At 42.1% G+C, this 25,315-nt stretch overlaps 1 protein-coding gene across 2 annotated transcripts in view; it reads right to left on the bottom strand.

Moving 5' to 3' along the window:
- Nucleotides 1–423: 423 nt before the first annotated feature.
- The window catches only part of Ncald (neurocalcin delta), a 251,349-nt gene continuing 226,457 nt past the window's right edge, over nt 424–25,315 (bottom strand). For both annotated transcript variants that reach the window (XM_090339159.1, XM_090339160.1), the window contains 3 exons: nt 18,299–18,695; nt 5,005–5,110; nt 424–2,548 (listed from right to left, as the gene is read on the bottom strand). In XM_090339159.1, the coding sequence (XP_090195285.1) occupies nt 2,451–2,548; nt 5,005–5,110; nt 18,299–18,676 (582 nt within the window). In that variant the 5' untranslated portion in view covers nt 18,677–18,695 and the 3' untranslated portion in view covers nt 424–2,450. The remainder of the gene's footprint in view (nt 2,549–5,004; nt 5,111–18,298; nt 18,696–25,315) is intronic.

Raw genomic sequence — 25,315 nt, forward strand, 5'->3', positions numbered from 1 at the left:
GCTTGAACTGAGGACCTGAGCACTGTCCCTAAGTTTTCTTTGCGCAAGGCTAGAGCTCTACTACTTGAACCACAGCTCCACTTTTGGATTTTATTTATTTATTTGTTTGTTTGTTTTGGGTGCTCACAAACTTTTTTGCCCAGGCTGGCTTTGAACATCAATCCTCAGAGCTCAGCCTCCTTGAATAGCTAGGACTGTAGGTGTGATCCAACAGTAGGTCTGGCTCAGCCAGATGTCATGGCCGAGGGCAAAGCCCAGGCATGTTTGTCCAACATTAAGTGATACCGTTCAGTTAAAAAAGAACCGAAAGGAGGGATTATGTTTTCAGTCCAGAATAGGAACTATTGGAAGTAACTCCCAAACTCCAGCAGTTAAATGTGCTGGGTTCTTCACCCTGCACTGTGCTCCAAGGTTACTTCCCTATTTTTCTTTTTCTTTTCTTTTTTTTTTTTTTTGGCCAGTCCTGGGCTTGGGCTGAGGGCCTGAGCACTGTCCTTGGGTTTTCTCAAGGCTAATACTCTACCACTTGAGCCCATAGCACCACTTCTGGCTTTTTTCTATGTATGTGGTTCCGAAGAATTGAACCTGGGTCTTTGTGAACGCTAGGCAAGCACTTTACCACTAGGCCAAACTCCTGGCCCACTTCCCTAATTTTCAAGAGCCAACTTTACCACTTGGCCCAGGGAAGAATTTGGCAGTTTTTGTGTAGAACATGAGGAATGGACACTACAAGGCAGATTATGATCAATGAGTCCAAGTCTCAAAATCGTACTCTTCAAATTTGGCTCATTTGAACCTATTGTACAAATTTGGATTTTTTGATACCTCTTAGAATGGGTTCAACAGGAATCTGGAAGTTGCAGTGGATTCAGCCCCACTCTCCGTGTTGTTGTTTTTTACTCTTTCTGTGGTTCCTGTACTGTAGGAAGTGGCTTGGCAGTAGATGGAGCCATGGGGGACTCCCTGCCTTCTCTGAAGCAGGCTCCCCACACCTACATCTCTGAAAGTTTGGGTCTTTCCATGCCAGCTGCTTGACTTGCCTGAGACAAGCAGCTTTTGTTCTCGGTCCTCAATTCAAATTAGTGTATATGAGGTGACTAGCCCAAACAAATGTGTGGAAATAGACATCTACATTCAAAGAGCACAAGGATGACAAGTGTGCCCTTCACAGTGTGCCTTGGACAGCACAGACACCTTTCCTCTCTTTATGATGGTGACCGCCCGACCTCTGAAATGATCCAGTTACGACTCCTTATCAGGAATGTGGGCTAAGTTACTGCACAGTCCTTAAGCACTTCCGCTGCATTTCCAGCTCTCAAGAGCATCCATCTACTTGCAAGAGGACCACATCTCCAATCTCATGCTACCAAAGGGCTGCGAGGCTGCACTGGCACAGCACCAGCTGGTTCCTCTTGGCCATGTGAGCTTCTTGGTGCTCCAGCTGACGCTGCCCTGTAACTTTGGAAAAGCCTCCAAAATCAAAGCGGGGTCCTCATCACAAGTACGTTGTCCTTTGATGGAATATATAACATAGGCTTGTTGACTGGTACATTTGTACAGAGACAGATATGACTTTAAAACAAGATGGACAATTATTATAGTAGTCTTCCATAATAAGATTGTATTAGTGCTCACTAAACATGCATTTACAAGGCAAAACACTTAATTTGGTCTGTAATACCCAGTATTTTATATACAGCAGTCTTCTGTCATTGTTGCTTGAAATTACAAGAGGCAGCAAAGGGGTCTGGTTCTTGGATTACTTTGCCTTTTGTGTTTGATTTCTAAAGAAACTCGACTTAGCTCAACTAAGTGTAAACCTTGAGAAAACAGCCAAGCCATCTTTTCTCTCCATTCATCTACTTTGAAATGTTCGCAGCTTAGAAACCACAGCCTGTTGGAGTGAGATGAAAAACATCCCAACTCATTTTTAATAGCCTCACCCCCAAAGATAACTTGTTCTTGGGTAATCCAGCTTCTGCTGCCATTTCATCCCTTAGAATATATATAGACAAACCCAACTGGGGAACTGCATCTTTCCAATAAAACTCCTGGAAGCTTGCAATGAAACACTGCAATGGACTGCATGCAATTCTCTTCACTTGGCCCTTCCCCCGAGTTTTAGGCTTCAGAGCCAAGTCATTAGAATCAAAAGAAAAAAAAAAAACCAACAACAATTAAGAAGTCATTGAACAGCAAATACCACAGACTGTTCATGCTTCCCACAAGTGCACTGAGGCTCTGGGCATTCCCACGAAGCGTCCACGAGAGAAGCTGCTGCAGGCAAGGTGTCACAAAGGAAGACACATCCAATTGCACAGGGGACAGTGTCACCATCAAGATTGTTTGGCAAAAACAACAAAAAAACAAAAACCCACCAACAACAGAAAATTACAAAGAAGAATCAAAAGGGAACAGGAGAAGCTGGAGGATTTGTGGTGTAGGGAGGTTCAGAATTGGCCAGCGCTGCTGGGGTCACACTGAAGGAGGCGCACAATGGACGGGTCGCTCTTGGCTCCTCGGATGAACTCTTCCAGGGAGAGTTTTCCTAGGAAGGAAGATGAGAGGTGAGTGGTGGCTGATGACACCTGCATGACTTCACACCCTTTCCACTGCATGGAGATGGCATGGTGGCCTCCCCAGGTGGACTGCAGCAGCCCTTCCCCTGCCCCACTCTCCCTCCTCTCTGCTCCTAGGGTTACACTTGTTCTTGTCTCTGTTCCTAGCTAGAGTTTACAGGAAAGTCAGCAAGATTCTGAACAGTCCTTTTGCCTTTAATTTTTCAGACAAGGTTTCCAATATTTTGTTTGTTTCCTTGGTTTCTGGTATGGGCAACAAATGAGTCTTTTTTTTGATATTTTTATTGTAATTAATAAAAGGGTTACATGATATTTGCCAGATAGAAGGTGCATTAATTCACATACATTGATACCCTTTCACATGATGAGTCTATTTTTTGAAGTATGTTACCTTTTTCAGAATTTGACCTCCCACCTATGTCTCTCAAGTGGCTGGGATTATAGATGTTAATTTATTCTTGTACCAGTCATGGAGCTTACACTTGAGCCACAGCTCCACTTTTGGCTTTCTGGTGGTTATTTAGAGATAAAGAGTCTCATGGACTTTCCCACTGGGGCTGGCTTTGAACTGTGATCCCCAGATCTCAGCCTCCTGAGCAGCTCAGATTATAGGCATGCCCCAAAGGCATTCACCTTTTTCTTTTTCCTTTCCTTTCTCTAGACACAAATCTTTTCATTAGGAAAGCCCAGGCCTCTCAGCTGTCACACTCTGAGAACGCTAACCTAGCCAGGCCATGATCTCATGGTATCGGAGTCCCAGCGTAAGGCTCTATCACTGCCTGTGACCAATTGTAGTACAGAGCTTATCCCAGGTACATCTCCATCCTGAGCCCTACTCTGTATAGGCAGACCTAGTGCACAGTATCAGGAAAGCTGTGGCTTAAAATCCACATGTTCATTATTCAAATAGCTTCATGTTTGTGTAATCTTGGCAAAACAACCAAGCTGTTTGCTTGAATTGAAGTATATGAAGGGCAATAGGACATAAAAGGGTTGTGGAAGAAACACCAAAATCCAGATTCTCAGGCAGCTGGTGCCCAGGCATAGGTACAGTTTTGATTATTGACAAACCCCCACTGTTGTACCTATCAGCCTCATACAGGTCACATGGCTGCATTTGCATGCCGTGCAGAGTATGCTGACTTCAAAACTAGCTACTTGGCAGAGATAGGAGAATGGTTGTTTGAGAGTAATTGGGACAAGAAAGCTAGGGAAACTGTTTTTCCAAGAACAAGCCAGATACGGTGTTTCTCACCTAGGATCCCAAATACTCAGGGGACATACAAGGAGGATTATGGTACCAGACTGGCCCCAGGCAAAAACTTGAGATCCTACCTGAAAAATAATTAAGGCAGAGAGAGCTAGAAGGATGGTTCGAATGATAGATCATTAGTCTAATGAGTACAAGGTCCTGAGTTCAAGCTGCAATTCTACAATAATTAATTAGTTAATTGCTGAGCACTTTAAGCAGAACAAGTGAGCCAAAGAGCTTGTGACTAGCCAAGGCATAAGCTTAATTAAGACGGTGAACTCAGGTCCTGTATCAAAAATAGTATCACTAGATTTGACAAACGGAAAAGCATGTCTGGTTAACTTAGAATTTCAGAGAAGCAGCAGAGAAGTTGTTTTCCTAAATTCAGGTTATTTGAGCCTCCTGCTGATAATAACATCTAAAAATCATGTTTTTCTCTCTTCCTCTTTTCCTTCTCAGCCTGCTCTGCCCTTTCTTTTTATAATATTTTGAATTTTGAGACAAGGTTTCTCCAGGTAACCAAAGCTAGCTTTGAATTCTTCCCAATATCCAAATACTGGGATCAAAGACATGAACCATTATGTCCAGCTTGTCCTTGTATTTTAAATCTTATGTTCCCTTTTCACTTTTCTTTGTTTTACATCCCCTTCTTGGCTTTCACACCAAACTTCTATCACCATCTCCAATGCATAAGAGAGCTCTCTTGTCTTAACACCATAAAGTATGCTCAGAGACCCCAATAAAATCACTGGACAGGCTGGGATAGAAGGGGCTGGGTTCCTGTGGAGTCACAAGCTCTTCCGAATCCTGACGAACTAACTGTCTGCAGGGATCTAGTGTATTAGACCATGGCCTCTCCTGAGGACTAAGCTGTGCTAACAGTGTCTTCTTGAGTCCTTCTGCTGCTGCTCCACAAGATCTATTCTTTGGGGAGGGGTAGAAAATGACCTAGAAGGAAGATAGAAGGGCCGAGAAATAAGGCATTTTCCCGTGGACTTGGATCAGCAGCAATCCAGTGGCCAGCCTGGTTCTCTCCCTGTGCGAGTGAATGGGCCACTCTCATGGAGGCTGACAGCTTCTTGTGGCTGACATTTTGTCTCTGGGTAACACTTCCCTGCCAGGCCTTCCCCAGTAGCCCCAACCTAGGCCAAGCTCAGCAGCCTCTGGGCTTACCATCTCTATTAGTGTCCATCTGGCGGAAAATCTTCTCTGTCCTTTTCTCTGGGGTTGACTCATCTTCAGGCATTTTCATCACAGAGGAAACCATTTTGTAGATCGCCTGTGGACAAAAGCAAGAGGGTGGTAAGAGCAGTATGGGACCTCTAGTGTTAATCCTTCTGAATATTGGGTTGAAAGGAAGGTCCCTTCATGAATAAGGAACTGGTTCCTGTCCCCCGCGGATTTATTGTAGGCTGTGATATGGAGTGACTGGTAGAAGCCAGGCCAGCAGCACCTGCTCTTCCCCACCCCCCAAAACCCAGCCCCCTGATTCCCCCAAGATCAACAACTGCTCAGACACCTGCAACTGCTGTGGTGCCAAGTTAATGCATCTATGATGTACCCAAGACTTGGGTTAAAATGCAGGATCTGAGAAGTAGGACTGGAGCTAAAGTTCTGTGTCTCCCCTTCCCTCCCTTTCCCTCTTTTCTTTTCCTTTCTTTTCTTTTCCTCCTTCCTTCCTTCCTTCTTTCTTTTTTTTTTTTTGCCAGTCCTGGGCTTAAGCTCAGGGCCTGAGCACTGTCCTTGGACTTTCTCAAGGCTAGAGCTCTACCACTTGAGCCTCAGCACCACTTCCGGCTTTTTTGTATGTATGTGGTACCAAGGAATTGAACCCGGGTCTTTGTGCATGCTAGGCAAGCACTTTAACCACTAGGCAAAACTCCCGGCCCTTTCTTTTTTTTAAATTTTAGAAGTTATGACAATTAAATTTAAGGCTTAAAGCTCACCAGGCAAGTGCTCTACTACTTGAACCACATCCCAAGTTCTTTTTCTTTTTCTACTTTGTTTTCAGATAAGAGTCTCAATAACTTTGTTTGGGCCAGCCTCTAATTATCTATCTGCACTTAGCAAAGAGTGGGGATTACAGATGTTTTCTTACAAGTTCCATGTGCTGTTGCTGCTGCTGTGCTCAGGACCCATTTTGAGGCAGTAGGTGACATTCCTCGGGGCACAAAGAGACAAGTGGAGATACTGGGGTCTCCAGCCAGGCCCCTGGAGAATAACGGACTCATGAACAGTCTATGTACTCTCCTGTTCTTCCAGGCAAGCACTGTCAAGCCATCCTAAACAATTCTGACATCCTCTCCACATAGTGACAGTGAATTCATAGGGCTTCTCATTCAGCAATCTGCTCACTTAGAGGAAAACAGTCTGCTCTCTGAATTGGGGGTTATAGTCATTACAAAATCTTAGGCCTGGGATTTCACATCTGTGAAATCTGGTGAGCAACAGAGGAATCTATGAAAGAGTTCTGGAAGAAGGAAGGAAATTGTCTTCTGACCACCTGTGACATCTCTTGGGGACATGGGCCTGGAAGGAGGTGTCAGTTGTCAAAGATAGTTGTATTTGGGCAAAATATACAAAGTCATTGTTTTAAATCAAGTTCACAACTGGTAATAAGATTTACATTGGGCACTTCAGCCATGGGAAAACATCTAAGAAAAGTATATATTGTCAGGGTGTGGTCAGAAAGTTTCAGAAGGTTCTAGAGATCTGGTTATAGCCAGGTAGAGACACCTGAGAGGATGTAGGCTCCAACTGGAAAAAGGGGGAGCAAAAGGGAATGGATGCTTAAACTTTCTTGCTTGTCACTCATATTTAGTATTATCCCTAAACTAGTCTCTGAACTGGCTGGGGCAAATGGGCAGGTATCTTAATGTCAGTCAATAAAATAAGGATGAAAGATGGAGTCACTTGGAGTCAGGCTCAATAGGCTTAGAGAGCCTGTTCCAGAATAAGCTGTCTTCCACCTCAATCACCCTATCTCATGTTCATTCTCCTCTCTTTGCTTCTATTCTGTTTACTTTTGTTGTTTCCCCTTTTATATCTATCTATCTATCTATCTATCTATCTATCTATCTATCACCTATATATCTACCCATATTTCCATCCCTATATCATTTTCTCTCTTCTCTCCATATCATGGTCATGTAAAATCCCTTAAGGTACTCAATCTATCAACAACTCTGGCCTCTCCCTTTAGAAACCATGCAAGTGCTGGGTACTCGTAGCTTGTGCCTGTAATCCTAGCTATTCAGGTGACTGAGATCTGAGGGTCAAGGTTAAAAGCCAGCTTAGGCAGGAAGTTCCATGAGACTCTTATCTCCAATTAATGGCCAAAAACCTGGAAGTGGAGCTGTGGCTTAAGTGGTAGAGTGCTAGCCTTAAGAACAAAAGCTCCTGGACAATGCCCAGGCCCAGAGTTTAAGACATAGAACCAGCTCTTCTCTTCCCCAGAAAAAAGGAAAAAAAAGAAATCATACAAGCATCCCATGCATGCACACCCACCTTGCAGATTTCAAGGCTGTAAAACTCATTCATGGATCCCAGTTATAAAAATTCCTGCTCTTAGTTCATCTCTCCCCTGATTCTTGTTTGTCAATCTTAACTGTGTAATTAGTTACTACCCACCAGGTTTTAGGATTAATGCAGTTTTTGCCCTGATGGGTTTTTGTTGTTGTTGTTGTTGTGAAACAAGGCAGTAGATGATGTTAAAATAATCAGAGAACTTCTATCTGGCAAATATCATGTAACCCTTTTATTAATTACAATTAAAAAAATCACATAAAAAATAGAGAAATAAGCCAAAGACCTATGGACTACTACAGAGCAGGTTGCACAATTCCCTGAGGTGATGTAGAAGGTGGCGGGGCAGGTTTCCTGAGGACTGAAGATCAAACACAGGACCTCAAGAGGCCGAAGGCTAAGGAGAATCCCAGAGAAACCCAGGGTGGGAGGCTTGGGGAGACTAACATGGTGGGCATCCGGGTGTGGCCCAGAATAGACACGAATAGCCAGCTGGCTTCACAGACCAGGCTAAGAAATTCAGTTTTTCCTATAACAAAAAGATAGAAATGATATTAAATCTAAATTTTCTTTTTATACTCCTATCCCAAATCTAGTCCAGTGCCCTCTTTTCAAGCCATAGTATCCAGGCAATTAAAAAATGGTCACACACAGTTTACTACACAATAATTTCTTGTGTGCTCTGTACTAGGAGGTAGGGGAAGTGGCAGGGTAGTGGGCAACAAGACACACATTGCTGTTCTTATTCTTGCATAGTTCACCGACCCTTCAGAAGAAAATTGGGATGATGCCATACTGCAGGCCCAAAGTGATCCATTTCTCAGCGAGCTCTGTTTAAATGGCCAGAGTCATTCCAGGAATGTCTTCATAACTGACACAAAAGCCTTCAACTAGATTACAGGCAAGAAAAGTCCCAGTGGACTGGAGTACTTCTTCAAACACTCAGCCTTGAAGATGGGAATGCATGAAACTCCTTTTCTTGTGTGTGTGATATTAAACCAACTAGTAATATGGTAGAGGTTATTCTCTTCATTACTCCACGCCGGATGGATGACACCCAATGGAGTGTGTCAGAGCATTAATCTTTTGCAATGAGGCTAAAGGATAGTGGGCTACTAAAGAGAAAGGGGACAGAAGCAACATCTTCTTGAGGAAAATGTTAGATAGACTAGGTTTGGTTCTGTTTTAGATGTGTATTAATTCATAGATAGGGATTTGCGGACTATTCACTGTTCTGAGAGCACCAGAGCAATAAGGAAAGAGCAAAAATGAGGAGTTCCAGTGGTGTCAAGAGTGAGTAAGTGCATGACAGCCTTGTAAACACACTTGGGGAATCATCAGTCTCTGCTCTCCCCTAGCGTCAACAACAAGAGCTGATGGTTGTAGAATTCAAAATCTGGGACTACATAGCAGACAGAGATGGAGAGAGGGGTGGGGGGAGAGACAGACAGAGACAGAGACAGAGAGAAAGAGAGAGGAAAGGAGGGGAGATGGGGGAGGGGAGGGGGGAGAGAGAGAACAACCATAGGCCAAAATCTGAAGAAAGTTATGTCTCATATAGCTCCATTTCTCCTCAGACTTTATGGGAGTCAACTGTGAAGAAATCAGGCTACTTCTCTACTTTATTTTTAGCAGTATCAGTAAGAGGAGAAGCCTAGCAGAGGCATCCTGTTTTTAATTAAGTTGAAGCAACGTATTTTTGTTTCTGGGTAAATGGAGAGCTTTAAGGTAAGTGAGGGCCCAGCTCTGGCTTTGCCTTAGTAGGCTCAGAATACTTCCTACCTGTACGTTTATATCTGTGTTGTATTGTGTGTGTGTGTGTGTGTGTGTGTGTGTGTGTATTCTTTCTTTCTTTTTCTTTTATTTTTGCACTTTTCTTTTTCTTCCTTTCCTTGGAAAGAACAACTTTTTGGGGGGGGATGTTTGAAAGGAATGGTCTCAGAGCTGAACTGACACAGAAAGATTAACTGAGGCCTGGCACAAATCCAAGAGCCAACAACAGTTCACTTTGTCTGGTCTGAAGGAAACCAGACCAACTCTTTTCACCAGAAAATGTGGAGTCTTACAATAGGGAACCAGACAATCAAGACCTTGACCACAGAATAAGGGCAGAAGAAGTTGAACAGCATTGAGCTGTTTTTAGGTTGCAGATAAAGAACAGCATCGCGCTGTAAAGGATTTATATACTAGGGAAAGAGGATGGGCAAGGGCATGGAAATTTCTTGTGGAATCACTTCTAAAATAGGATCCTACTCTATATGTTTGGAATAGTGTAAATACTTTCCTGCTTTGAGAGAGATCAATAACTTTTATACTCCCATAGTGCTCCTTTCAGGTGCTTCCAACCCCCTCGTCCCGAGGGAGATGTTAGAGATTAGAGACCCATCTCTTTTCAGACAAAATCCTTCTTCCTTTATGTTAGGTTTCATGTAAGATTTTACTCAACAAACAAACAAAGAATTCCTTTTTGCTGCTATAAACAGAATTTAATCCATGGAACCATTTTGTGTATTTATTTTTATTTTTTGTAATACCAAGGTCCTGTAGAGTTAACAGCACGCATTTGTCTTCAGATCCATGCTCCCTGTTTAAAAGAACCCATCACTATGTTTTTTCTAAACCGTGGTTCTGGGAGGTGAGATGTAGCCTCCACATGGAAGAGCTTCATCCTATTTATACAAGTCCAATGGCAGAATCACGACGGACCATCCACACAAGTAAGACCAATAGATGGATCTATGATCTATCTATCTGTATCTGCATCTGTATGTGTGCATTTATACCTCTTATCTAGCTATAAATATATACACAGATAGATGATAGATAGAGAGAGATAGTAGTTAGTTAGTTAGATAGATAGATAGATAGATAGATAGATAGATAGATAGATAGAGGACATCCCAGGCCTTTTGAGCCATATAGGTGGAGTCCCCTGTTTCCCTTTGTCGCTGCCTGCAGCAAAGATGCATCACTTCGGAGGCGGACTGGGAATGATCACAGACTCAATGACCTTGCTTGGCTCCACTCGCCTATGGTTTCACTCTGGATGAGCACTCTTTTCAGGCCCCACGCTGGGTGCCAGAATGTGGGGTTTTTAGTCCTCAGTCCCTCCCAACCCACAGAAGGGATAGGGAGAACACGCCCTGATCAGAACCAGCCGAGAAAGGAGAGGGCCCACTGACCACCTGCGCCCAGCCCTCAGACGTGTCAGGGAGATCCGTCAAGTCAGGAACTCGGTTCAGGAAATCCCCCCAGCTAATCTCGGGTGCCAGAGCCTATCAGCACAAAGGTGGGCAGGACAGGGAGGTCCACGTGTTTACTCTCACTGTAGGTCTCAGCAGAGAGTGCTAAAGCAATAACACATTCATACCCAATGGTAATCAAGTCTCAGCAGAAAGTGATTCACAGTACCAACGATATAGCTCAAAGTTAGACATGGTCTGTTCTTCCATGACAGCTCATTTCCTTGTATGGTCATCCCACTCAGTGATGCAGACTCTTGGGCCAGCCTGACCCTGCACTCGGCTCTCAGAATCCTTTAATGTTTTTTCTCTCTCTCTGTGTCACCACTTTTTAGAAGATGCCAGCACATCTGCTGGATATGGTTGCTCACACCTATAATCCTAGCTACTCAGGAGGCTGAGATCTGAGGATCATAGTTCAAAGCAAGCCTGGGCACTAAAGTCCATGAGATTCTTATCTCCAATAAACCACCAGAAAACTGGAAGTGACACTGTGGCTCAAAGTGGTAGAGTGCTAGTATTGAGCTGATGAGCTCAGAGACAGCGCCCAGGCCCAGAGTTCAAGCCCCATGACCAATGAAAAAAAGAAAAGAAAGGAGAGAAAAAAAGGAAAAAAAAAAGCGATTTGAGCAGATATTTCTATAAAAACACATAAAAATGACAAACATGTGAAAAGATTCTCAAACTTACAATATTAAGGAAATACAGATTAAAACTTACAATGGAACCACAGTAGAACTACATACCTACTTCTTTTTTTTCTGGTCCTGAGCTTGAACTTAGGGCCTAGATGCTGACCTTAAGATTCGTTTACTCAAAGCTAGTGCTCTACCACTTGAGCCACAGCATCACCTTCAGCCTTTTCTGAATAGTTTATTAGAGATAATTGTCTCATAGCCTTTCCTGTCTAGGCTGGCTTTGAATCATGAGCCTCTGAGCCCAGCCTCCTGAATAGTTAGGATTACGGGTATGAGCTACTGGCACCTGGCTGGCATTGACTCTTAATTTCTATACCTTACATGGAGGCTAAGTTAAGCTCTATAATGTGACATACAATAAAAATATTAAAAGTATAATGAGGACAAACTCAAAACAACAGATAAGCACACATTAAGATTATTTCTTATGGGGCCGGGAGTTTGGCCTAGTGGTAGAGTGCTTGCCTAGCATGCACAAAGACCCAGGTTGGATTCCTCGGTACCACATACATAGAAAAAAGCAGGAAGTGGTGCTGAGGCTCAAGTGGTAGAGCTCTAGCCTTGAGAAAGTCCAAGGACAGTGCTCAGGCCCTGAGCTCAAGCCCAGGACTGGCAAAAAACCCCAAAAAACAACAAGAAAAGATTATTTCTTAGAGGAATATCTGTAGTTGAAATCTTAGTTTGGAAGTTTTCTAAGTGATAGCAATCTAACTTGCATTTCAGGGTAACATCGATGGCCTACATTCACAAATGAGAACCAGGCAAGGGTCGAACAGAATACTGACACTAGAAGTTGGAAGTTCTTCTCTATTCCTCCCCACCATGCCAGCCCCCAACCCTCCAGAAACAGAAAACACAATTCTCAAGTCTTCAAAGAACATATTAAAAGTAACATAATACATATGCCACCAATTTAGAAAGGTCTTTGGAGAGAAAAATGCCATTGTTATTCAGGATATGGTTCTAAAATTAATGGTAGGATGGATCTCACAGCCAGGTACATGTGGTTCAGATCTGTAATCCCAGCTACCGAGGAGGCTGAGGTCTGGAGGCCTGTGATTCAGAACTAGCCTGGGAACAAAAATGTGCTAAAGTCTATCTTCAAAGTAACTAGGGCTGAAGATGTGGTTTAAGTGGCACAGCACAAGACTAACGGGCATACAGCCATTAAGTTCAAACCCTGGTGACATAGCCACTCACGGAATGTTGGTCTGAATTGATCACAGTTGGTGATCATCTATGAGGAGGAGAAACCACTCATGCCCAGTTGCCATTGTGACCCACTTTCTCCTTATCCGCTTGCTGTAGATGAATACTGTGATCTTATTCATCAGAGGAGAGAATTAAAAAAAAAAGAAAAATGACTTGCCACACAGCTAAAAGAACTAAGCCCCAAGACCTCAAGACCTTCTCTTTCAAGTAACACCCCAAGGACTACTGTTACTTTACAGTAGCCTGTGGATTCAGTTTGGGAAGGCTTTTAACTTGAACTTAAAAACAAGTCAGACAGGCTGTCTCTCAATCATTCCAATGCATGTCTCAAGACTCAGCTCAGTTCTGCCAACATTCTGTCTGGGAAAGGTGGTCTCACTTTGCTTCTAGTGAGCATCGAAGTCTAGAAGTTTTAGCTGATTCCTAGATACTCTAGTCTTTGGTGGGAAAGCGCAGGGAGAAAAGGAGAATCTTCAAGTCAAGAGTGTCTCCCATTTCCACCAATGGGAGATTTTATTGGGTTATCTTTCTTTTCGTCGTGAACATGCACTTCACAACTAGGTAATTAAATGAAAAACTTAATGGAAGATTCTACCTCTCATCGTATTCTCTTAATTGAATTGAAAATGAACTTAACTTTATTTAAAAGAAAGTTGAGCTTGGAGACCCAAGAAGAGGAAGTTGCATCCCAAGGAAATGGGAAAGAAGTAGAAAGGACATTGTAAATGTGAAAAGTCAAGAGATATTTTTTGCCCTAGTCACTTATTCTCATGTGTCCATTCTTCTTTTGGCTTCCTCTTCCTCTTTGCTTTGGGTATAGATGATCAATTATTTTGTCTCAGCCAGTAATTTTCATTCAGTAAGGCTAAGGCAATACAATGTGACTATGCCTGACCCATGAGTGTCCAATCATTTAAACCATAACTTTTGAGGGTCCTGGTTAGTTACTTTCTGGTGGAAAGAGGTAAATGTTATTCTATGTTATACTTTCTACCCATTCACACAGGATTCCTTTCCCATCTCCTAAAGTCCCGGAGAACATCTAAGCATTCCCAGCTGAATCACAGTGCCATTCGTATATGCTAGATGTTCACTCTACCACTGGGCTACGCTCCTGGCCCCAAGAAGATTCTCTTTCTTGAATTATGGTACCCACAGTGAGGAGAGACTCTAGCATGAGGTAGAGCAAGGCCAACGTTCTTACCTGGCTCAAGACATCTGAGAGATGAGTTCAATGTGCAATAAAATATTAAGACTAAATTATGTTCTCAAAGTTGCCATTCAAAAAACCCCATAAGAATGGGAAAAAGTGGGAAAAAGTTTATTTAAGGCTCTAAAAATAAACGTGCATACAGTTTTGTTTGTTCATTCAGGTATTGCTATCACATATGAATATGTTCTTTAAAACGGAGCACAATATACCTTGGCATAGATGGTACGCTGCATAATGGACATACCAAGATGTTCAGGTCTGAATGCCTGGAACTTGTGAGTATGTTACTTTACATAGTAAAAGAGACTGTGCAGGTGCCATTGAATTAAGGCTATTGGGATGAGAGGATTCTCCTACAATACCCAGCTCATTCTGATCTAATCACAGGACCACAGGAATGGCAGCATGAAGGACTCCATGTGCTATTGTTGACTTGGAAGGCAACTTGTCGAAGCTGTAGAAGGCAAGGAAGGGCAAGATAACTACTTCCATGTACTCAGTGAAACCCAGGCTAGACTTCAGACTTTCAGAACCATGAGGTAATTTCTATTGTCTTGACTCACTAAGTTTGTCTCACGGTCTTTAGTGCCCAGGCTGGCTTTGAACCACAATCCTTAGATCTCAGCCTCCTGAGTACTAGGAGTACAGGCGTGAGCCACCACACCCAGCTGACTTTTTATTTTTCATTAAATTGTTTGAATTTCTGAGTCTTCAAGGGATGGGGATTGAACAAAGATTTTATGCAGCAACACTTGTTATGAAGCTACAAGTGTTACATTAATAGAGACTTTGTTTATACTTCTCCAGATCATGATTTCCATCTACCTCAGCACTTCCAAATGGACATTTATCCAAGTTCATAAATGAAATTTAAAGACAGTAATTTCTTTGAAGCAAATGACTATTTTCCTAATGACCAGCTGGAACAAAGACAAGAGAATCTCCACAAAGCCAGAGAGCTTCTACTGAGTGTGACAGCCTTGAGAGTATGGGCTTTAAGAGGAGGAAACAAAAGATAAAGAAAGAATGGGAAGTTCAATAAGAGCCTACAGTGAATTCCTAGTCATCCAGAATAATTGAAAACAGGGAGACTAGTATAAGAATGTGAACCTGCAGCTTACATAGTAAAAGAGTAGAATAGTGAAGCCCTTCCTGTGAAAATGATTTGAAGCTTAATGATCTGAAGTCTTCAGGGTGCTGCAGTAATTCCTATAGGCATAAATATTAATCTTCAAGGTGTGGCACTGTAGAAAGCAGGAAATTGGAGTCTTCTATTGTCAGGCTTCTTTAAAGCCACCAGTACACAGACATGCCTTAGGAACTTGTGTATCTTTAGAGTTAAGCCATGGAAACCTACTAGAGTTCTACAAATGGACCGAAGTTCTTTATAGTAAGGGACATATCTCTAGCAGGCTGAGTGTACCTTTATGTTTGTGATCATGTTGTTTTAATTTTCTGTACTGAGCATGCTTAAATCACCCAAGACCAAGCAGGTGTCTGCTAGTACTTTCTGGATCTTTCTCTAAAGCATTTACAATGAAACTCATGGAAAATATCTCTACAACTTATAACAAATAACCTGAGCATGATGTCTGTTGGTGTATTTTGTGTGTGTGTGTGTGTGTGTGTGTGTGTGTGTGTGTGTGTGTGTGTACCAGGACCTCATCCTCAGAGCTGACAGAATTAAACTTAAAGAATAGACTTTTAACCAGATACTGGTAGTTTATACCTGCAATCCTAGCTACTCAGGGGGCTCTGATCTAATGATGTGGTTCAAAGACAGCTCAGATAAGAAAGTCTGTGATACTCGTATCTCCAATTAACTACCCAAAAAGGCCAGAAGTGGCGCTGTGGCTCAAGCAGTAGAACATCAGGGATAGTGCTCAAGTCCTGAGTTCAAGCCCCAGGATAGACACCACAAAAAGGACTTCATTTTTAAGAAAAGTAGAGGGAGAGAAGGAAGGAGGAAGGAAGGAAGGGAGGATGGAAGGAAGGAAGGGAGGGAGGGAAGAAGGAAGGAAAGAAGACCTTTGATGTTCTTTTCTGATCCTGGCACCTGCCAACTGAACTCTGTGCTATTACATTTCCACATCATTCCTTAGCTACACACAGGGAAACAATTTTTTTTGGTCCTCAAAATTGGCCTGGCCAACAGTCCCTTCATCAGGGAAACTGCCATAGAAGATTGCCCTATGCCCCTCTGCAACTCCTTTTAAAATGAAAAGGAACCAGTCATTTAGGAGGGAAATAAGACATGATACCCAGATGAGGGGAGAGTAAAAATAAACACAAAAATTGAAAACCCCAACTCAAAAACTGAAACAGTACCAAGAAATAAAAACTGAAAAGTCACCATCATCTTTTACATGTTCATAAGCTGCAATTATTAACTAAAGAGACAGAAAATTAAAGGGTATGTGTGACCAGTGAAAATCCTTGTGTTTTGGGTAAGCCACATCTCTATTTGTTTAACTAATAATGAGACTCATCTAGGTTAAGTTCCAATGTCTCTAGTGACTAAGAGTTGTTGACGATGAGGTGTTCCTACAGAAATTCAGCTGAGACTCCTCAGATAACTATGGCAAACAGGTCCCACTATTTCAAGTCTACTTCAGTCCTACATTACTTTCTGTATATCCTGTATTAAGAACATAAATCCTTGCTAAATTTTTTAAAAAGGGAAAATCAGTAGGGTGCAGGTGGGTCACACACTGTAATCTTAGGTATTCAAGAAGCTGAGATCCAAAGATCATGGACTGAAGCCAGGCTGGGAAGAGAAGTCCACGAGACTCTCATCTCCAGTAAACTACCAAAAAGCCTAAAGAGCTGTGGATCAAGTAATAGAGTGCTAGCCTTGAGTGAAAAAGCTGAGACAGCACCTAAAACTTCATATACATTATGAAATCAACTAGATATTTGTAAATGCATGTAAATAGGCACAGGAAAGATACTGAAAACAATAAACAGCAGCTGTCTTTGTGGATGGAGTAGATTAATGGCTAATGTTTCCTTTTACCTTTTATATTCTTCTATACTGCTCATATTTTCACAGTGGATATTATATACTATTAAGTCATTCTTCCTTTTTGCTAAGATCCACATCACTCAGGGATTAATTTAACAAATTTTTTGAGGTAGTTATGGCTATAGATGAAGGAGAACCCACTGGTAGCCCAGCCAAAAAAGAGAAGTTATTTGGAAAACTTTAGAGAGTTCCCAAATGAGAAGAGCTCATTTGAGATCGCTATTCTTTCATTCTTCCAATATTTGCAGTTAGACTTCTAGCTACCCATGTACGTTCTGCCCCATAGGCCTGAGGCCTGTTCCTAAGGCCCAAACACACATCTCCTTCAGTTCTGTCCCCAGTTTTCATCACTTATTTGGTAAGAAAGTTTCATTCTATCTCCATCTTTATACTGACAGAAGCTGAGCTCTTTTTGTCTCCCTTCTTATCTAGTACCTCACCATCCTCTCAGGGGTTGCGGTGCTATCTCAGCAGCATGGCTGCTCAGATGTTCTGGGATGGTAAGACATTTGCCCAGATGTCCTGGGATAAGTGTGACCTCTAAGTTGAGCCTTCCAAGAAGCCAAATGCCTATTTTCTTGGTCCTGCTTTTTGTTTCCAGATGTTTTTCTACTGTGTCTTACCATCTATGAAAGAGCAAAGACTGGCAGCCTTTCCTGTCTTTGCCACCCACCTGGACCTTCTTGGGTCCTGTGTTTGCCTCTGAGTCATATCTACTGCCAGTCAAGATGTCGCCGTCATGACCATAGCTCCTAAACATGAGTTCTGGTTCTCCAAAGTTTTCTGGGGTTCCACAAGGAAAATGTAGCCAGCACTAAAATTTCCTGTTTCCTTCCAAGAAACTAATGTGAGTGTTTGATTTGGGGAAGCCAGATGTATGTCTCCATAAAATAATATCTCCAGTATTTCCCCGTTTGATGGGATAGAATCTGGAGTCCAGATTTTGCTCTTTCAAAGTTTCTATGTTATAAATTGATCGGCACTGTTGACTACTTTTTTTCATGACTGGCACTGTTCTAGGTACTTCACATGGCAAATCACATGCCAAATAACCCTGTGACATGGGTGGGTAGTGCTGGGAGTTCTATATTTTACAAATGAGGACACTGTTCTTGTGAAGTACCTTGGTTAGAATCAAAGTCCTGATGCAAGATTTGAAGCCAGATCTGAGTGTGATCATTAACACAATGAATATGGAAAGAGTAGACTCCAGGTCACAGGTTTTAGCTCCGTACAAGCACTGAGTCAGTGGAGGACTAGAGACAATAAAGATGGCCAACTAAAGAGCAAATATCTACCTGAAGTTGGGGGAGACGTTGTCACCCCAAAGCAGCAGATGATTCATTACAGGCAAGAACAAGGGCCTAGTATTGCCAGTGTTTCTGAGGTTTTAAGAGATGCTAACCATTGCGAATTTTTATGCTCAGTCTCCCTGGATCGAACTAAGTGGGCCAAATATGTAATCCCCTGGTGACCCAGTATTTTGTAATCTCTTTCCTCTGCTTTTCTATGCTTCTTTCCAATCTCCTTCTAAAGGGTGAGGGCTACATACCTGCACAATCTCCAACATCTCTGCCTTGCTGATGTAGCCATTTCCATCCAGGTCATACATGCTGAAGGCCCATTTCAGCTTCTGCTCCAACTTCCCCCTTGATGTGACACTCAGGGCTATGATGAATTCTCTAAAGTCTATTGTCCCATCTCCATTTGCATCGAAGGTGCGGAAGACGTGCTCTGCAAATTTGGAAGCATCCCCATAAGGGAAAAAGTTCCCGTATATTTTCTTAAACTCTTCCATTGACAAATGTCCACTGGGGCAGTCTCTCAAGAAGCCTTTGTACCATTCCTGGATCTCATGCTCTGTAAAGTCTGTGCTTTCCAGCAAGTCCTGCATGACCTCTGGGCGTAGCTTGCTGTTCTGTTTCCCCATCCTGGAGGCAAGAATTTAACTGCAGACAGAAAAGAAAATACATGTAATTTTCAGAGCTGCTCTGGGTTCCTTGGGAAAAAGAAAACAAACAAGCAAACAAACTTTGCATTAGTCCAATAGCATTGTCTAGGTTTTGCAACATTACAGTAGGCAAACAAAACAATGGACGGATGAGACAGCCAAAGCTGTAGAGTTATCATTGACCAGAGCTAACTGGACAGCAAACTATAATAGATAGATGGTAAGGAGAGATTTCATCAGTTATTTTGCTCTGGTTTATCAGTTTGTAAGAGGTTGAATATGACATTAAAAAGGCTGAGGTTGCCAGATGCTGATGGCACATCCCTGGAATCCTAGCTATTCAGGAAGCTGAGATCTAATGATCATGGTTCAAAGCCAACCCAGGCACACAAATATGAGAGACTCTTATCGCCAAACAACCAGCAAAAAGTTGAAAGTGGGGGTGTGGCTCCTGTGTTAGAGTACCAGCCTCAAGGATAAAAGCTAAGCCCAGGAGTTCAAGCCTTATCACTACCACACGTATGTAGGTACACACATGCGCATACACACACACACACACACACACACACACACACACACACACACACCTAAACAAAAGAAGGTTGAAGTTCTAATGTCACCTTCTAGAAAGAAGAATTAAAGAAAAAGAGGAAAAAAGAAACTGAAAGGGAGAACTTAGAATATTTTATTGCTAGACTACTTTCATGTAAAGTACAGGTTGGGTACCACTTGAATAATCTAAACAAAGACATAAAGAAGGAAGATGGAAACAAACTTAATACCAAAGTAGTTCAGTTACTAAAATCCAGAGTGAATCACTGACAACTTTGGCTTTAGATGGTTCAGATAATGTTTCATAAAGTTGTTCATATGATGATGGCTTAAGAAACTAACTTTCCCTATTAAATTCCAAACAATTTCATATTTTCTTATTGGAAGAGTAGCACATGTCCACAGTAAAAGAGTAAAACAACAAAGGGGTGCATTTAGTTTATACCTAACCCTTAGAGATAAATTCTGTTAACATTTTGATGGGTATTCTTTGTGTATGTATAACAAACACTCCCCAGTTTAACTATTTTTCAACTTTACGATGGTATGATAATAACATGCATTCAGTAGAATGCTGCTTGTGAATTTTGATTATTTCCTAGGCTAGTGATAATTTGGTCCAATATTCTTTCTGTACCCTGGATAGCAGCAATGAGCCTCAGCAGTGAGTCATACCCACGGAGGAGATGGCAGATACTCACTCTCTACTCTGTGCTATCCTGCTAAACAAGGATGTTGGGTAATGTGTAATAATTCTATGCATTTAGTTTTAACTTTCATGATTTTATCAGGACACAAGTCCATTGTAAGCTGTGGGCTATTTATTGTGTGTTTTAAGATCTTGCCTTTTTGGGGGAGGGGCTGGGGGTTGGCTGTGGGGCTTGAACTCAGATCCTGGGCACTGTCCCTAAACTCTTTTGCTCAAGGTTAGTGTTCTACCGCTTTGAGCCACAGCATCACTTCTGGTTTTCTACTGACTGATGAGATAAGAGTCTCACAGATTTTCCTGCCCTGGCTGACTTTGAACCAAGATCCTCAGATCTCCGCTTCCTGACTAGGTAGGATTACAGATGTGAGCTGCCAGCACCTAGCTAAGATCTTTCTATTTTTGAAGACAAGAGAACATACTTTCTTGTTCCCTTTTTCCTTAGGCCAGTGTGGGAAGAAGGCAGAATGTAGGGAGAAAGCTATAAGTACCATCTTCCCATCCACACAGCCAGTCTCACTGCGGAAGAACTGGAGGAGGTGACACCTGACTTTGTGCACAGTTCTTAAATCTTAGAACTAAGTGAGTTAGAGATAAATTCCTTCTTATAATAGGGGCTCTGCACTCTGTATTTTTCTTTTCTTGGGGAAAAAGGTAATACTTTAAAAATGACTGGATATATCGGAAAGATATCTCATGGCATTTTAATCCTGATTGCAGGATCTTTGCATTGAAAGACATATTCATTTTCATCTGTTTCTTTTCTGCTGCGCAGTCAGCCCTGGGCACACAGACACATTTGCATCACGGAGGGGAGGGGGGGCGCTATCGTCCTCTGGTGAATTAAGGAAGGAAGAAGCACAAGTGAGAAGAAACCCAGTAGACAGAAAGGTAATCACAATATGCAAATACAGAACAGTCTTCTTGGAAAAGGAGGCTGACTTTTAGCATGCTAATTGTCACACTAGCTTCCCGATAGTTAACATTTGGTCATAGGAAATGGAGAGAGGAATGGTGGGTGAATGCAGTCAACATATTCAGTGTGCATATCGGAGATGGAGATGGGTGGGGCTGGGAGACTGTGGAGAACACAGAAGAGGCGATACCAATTAAGATAAATTGTATTCATAAACTGACACGACCAATTGAAACTGCTTTCTACAACTATTAAAGATAATTTAGAGTGGGAAATCCATGGCTCATGCCTGTAATCCTAGCTATTCAGGAAGCTGAGATCTGAGGTTTACAGTTCAAAGCCAGCAAGAAAGAAAAGTCCCTCTGTGAGTCTCATCTCTAATTAACTACTCACAAACTGGAAGTAGAGCTGTCGCTCAAAGTAGTAGAGCATTAGCCTTAAGCAATAGAGCTCAGGGACAGTTTCCAGGCCCTGAGTTCAAGCCCCACAACCTACCCTCCCCCACACACAAAAAAGGAAAAAGGTAATTTAAATTAAAAAAGAATTGGACTTAAAAACACTCATACTGTTTGCTGACTTCACTGAAAAGAAATTCTTACAGTTGCAGTTTTTGCACATCACACAGCCTATTTCATTTGTGACATGTATGCATCAGGAACTAGAGCAAAAAACATATGAATTATTTAATCAGTTGGCTTAAATAAAACAAACCAGAATCTATTCTTTCTATCTAATTGGAACAGACATAGTCTTATTTCTAGGGGAATTTAAAATAAGCTGACTTGTTATTTTGAGTTAGGAACTGGAGTTAGACCTTGGTTGTGATTTTTTCTCATAGGCAGGTATCCACTGAAGGGCAGGAAGAATGGGCAACTTGTCCCATAGTGGATAACTGGCATGACCAACAGCTGAGAGGAAGCCCTCAGCAAACTCCTCTATACAAGCCAACACCACTTTATACAAGAGCAAAACTAAACTACAACGCCAAATGGAGCATGGAATAGAATTTATAAACAGAGCATTCTAATAACATACATTCATTTACCATTCATGTTCTGGTATTTTTTTGGAAGAAAATAAAGCTGAGGAGGCTGGTTTGTGTATAAGAATTTTCAAACGGTTACTTAGTTGCTAAGTTGGCAATTTGCCCAAAGCAAGAATTCAGAAACATGAGGTAATACATAATACATAAGCGTACAGAGTTCCAAAAACACTTAATGGAATTTAGGAGGATTTCAAGTTTTCCTTCTGGGAAGTTCTTTAAACTATAGTTCTTTGGAGGTGGTGTTCAATCAAATCACCATCATTATAATTTCATTATATGCAAATCACCTGGTATTCAGCCTTGGGCACAGAGCATTCCTGTTCTGATATTTCAGTCTACTTTAAAGATAAGGTGGCCAAGCACCATTTCTTTTTTTTTTTTTTTTTTTTTGCCAGTCCTGGGCTTGAGCTCAGGGCCTGAGCACTGTCCTTGGACTTTCTCAAGGCTAGAGCTCTACCACTTGAGCCTCAGCACCACTTCTGGCTTTTTTCTATGTATGTGGTACCGAGGAATCGAACCCGGGTCTTCATGCATGCTAGGCAAGCACTTTAACCACTAGACCAAACTCCCGGCCCTAAGCACCATTTCTTAAAAGGAATCAATGTATGTGAAATAACGGACCTTCTATCTGGTGAATATAATGTAACCCTTCTATTAATTACAATAAAAATATATGGGGAAAAAACTCAGCCTAAGTTCCTTTCTCAACATTAAGCAAGTACCTCTCATTTATTAGCTATTTTGCACTAGAAACAAATTGGGCACATTTTGGCTGTGTCTCCCACTGATTTGTGTGCTGCTATTTTTCAGTAAACAGTAATTAAACCACATTTACAAAATCATTAGCACAGAAAGGCTGGAACACAAACAAGGCAGAAGAGCACAGAATAAGTTGTTTGGGAAGTGTTTGCAATTTAGTCCAGAATTTATTTCAGTAGATAACTACGAATACTTTACGAAGAAGGATGATTACACTGAGAACACCATCTGCAATTGGTTAGACTATGCAAGTCTTCTGCCTGTAATCCCAACTAGTCAGGAAGCTAGTTACAAGCCTGTCCAGGAAGAAAAGTCTGGTGAAATCTTTTCATCAATAAGTCACCATTTAAAAGCTGGAAATTGATCTATGGATAAGTGGTAAAGCACTGGCCTTGAGTGAAACAGCTACAGGATAGAGATGAATTGAGGCAATCAATGATTTGATTTCATGTGCATAAACAGCAGTGAGGAATGAAGTGAGGAAACTGAGTCATAGCCACTCTGGTGCCTGGCCAGGTGCTGGGGGCTGTTGGTTTTACAGACATCCTGGCACCTGGCTAGGAGATGGGGACTATTCACCCAGCTTCCAAGGCCTAGAAGTGAGACAAGCCATCCTTTGAATTGCAGGTGTCTGGCTCAATGGGTAGAGTCAGGAGGTCCCTATTTGGGGAATATGTAGATACATTGTGTTGTTTAGACCCAGAGAAGCCCTGCTCTTGGTACTGCGTTTATACATAATGCTTTGCTAAGGCTTGGTCTCCACCCAACTTATGGCCATTGTCTTTAAAAATCTGGTGCAAGCTCCAGACTTATTACTTAGAAATCAAAAGCTGTACATTAAAGCTGGGAACTGGTGGCTCATGCCTGTAATCTTGGCTACTCAGGGGGCTTGAGATCTAAGGATAACAGTTTGAAGCCAGCTTGGATAGAAAACTCCGCATGAGACTCTTACCTGCAATCAACCACTCAAAAACTGGAAGTGGTGCTGTGGCTCAAGTGGTAGAGTGCTAGTCTTGAGCACAAAGAGGCTCAGGGACAGCACCCAGGCCTCAATTTCAAGCACCACAAGTGATAAAAAATAAAAGTTGTAAATCAGATGAAATATCCCATGCCTTTTTTGTTCTTGTAGTCCTGGGATTTGAACTAAGGGCCTCCTATTTGCTAGGCACTCAACTACTTGAATCATGCCCCCAACTCTTTTGCTTTTCATTGTTTTTCAGATAGGATCTGGCTACCTTTGTCCTGACTGGTCTTTAGCCCTGATCTTCCTACCTCCCATTCTTGAGTAGCTGAGAAAACAGGGGCACTCTACCATTCCTTGCCCTCTCAAATTCTTTACATTACTCCATCCACTCATTAAAAACATTTATTTTGTGCCAAGTGAACATCATGGGGAAAGCTCAGGACATGAATTAAAAAATATTTGAGTTCAAAGCCTGCCTCTGCTGTTTACTAGCTGGTTGAGTAAGTCACTTATTTTTTTTTTGCGGGGGGGGGGTTCTCACTTTTCTCATCTTTATTTTATATCAACCAAATGGCATTGTCATATGTGCAAAATGCCATTATGGAGTTAGGGCTAGTCTCAGTAAATGAAGCCGGCAGGTTGCTTTTTCTTTGGTTGTTGTGATTTGGATGTGTTGGCATCTCGGCTCCCAGTGAGGCGGTGTTATAGGATAGAGCACAAAGAGTTGAAGTCAAATGGCTAGGAAGAGGAATCCACTCGTGAACGGATTTATCTCGTTCAAGGCTGTAAGTCGGGTGTCATAAGATTAGGATTGGATAAATTCTCCTGTTATAAAAGATTGAGTCTGGCCTCTTATTTCTTGCTCCCTGTCCTGCTCTGTGATATCTCTCCATGCCAGGGGTGTTCAGGCCATGACACCATCTGCTATATTACGATCTCCAAGTAAGGAGGCTTAGTCGAAGTAACTTCTTACAGCCACTCTGGTGGAGGGAATTCTCCACCCAGTGCTCAAAAGCCTAGCGATGAGAAAGGCCACTCGTTGAATGCAGATACCTAGCTCAAGGTGAGCTAGGAGGGCTTTGCATATAGAGCCTTTAAGATTTCCCTAAATGGAAGTTTGGGGCCTAGCTTCCCTAGATGGAAGGTTCTGACCAAATCTGTGCTAGTACCTGAGAATGTCCATACAAGGTCTGGCATCTTGTCTCCAGCTAATCACCAACACGCCCCACTCCCAGAAGTAGAGGTGGCTCAAGTAATATAGCATTAGCCTCAGGCTGAAAAAGCTCAGGGATGGTGCTGAGTCCCTAAATTCAAGCCCAGGAATGGCAAAAAAAAGAGAGACATAGGCCATAGAGAAGGATAAAGAAGAGAAGAGTTGGAAGTGGCACTGTGGCTCAAGTGGTAGAGCAGTAGCCTTGAGCTGAAGAGCTCAGATACAGCCTCCAGGCCCACTGTTCAAATCCCACGACCAACAACAAAAAAAAGAAGAAAAAGAAAAAGATAAACAAAGTAAATATTAAAAAAAGAAGGGTTTGGGGGACTGTTGGGGTTTTAGGGGTGATTGCATGTTGGGGGCAAAATAAAGAAGAAAAGAGCAGAAAAACCTACAACTGGAATAAATTACTGGCACAATTTGCTAGAGATTGGTATCACTTGTCAGATGTACTGTATTAAAA

This window comes from Megascapheus bottae, chromosome 9 (assembly GCF_031878675.1).
Source record: "Megascapheus bottae isolate mThoBot1 chromosome 9, mThoBot2.hap1, whole genome shotgun sequence".
Taxonomy (NCBI): domain Eukaryota; kingdom Metazoa; phylum Chordata; class Mammalia; order Rodentia; family Geomyidae; genus Megascapheus; species Megascapheus bottae.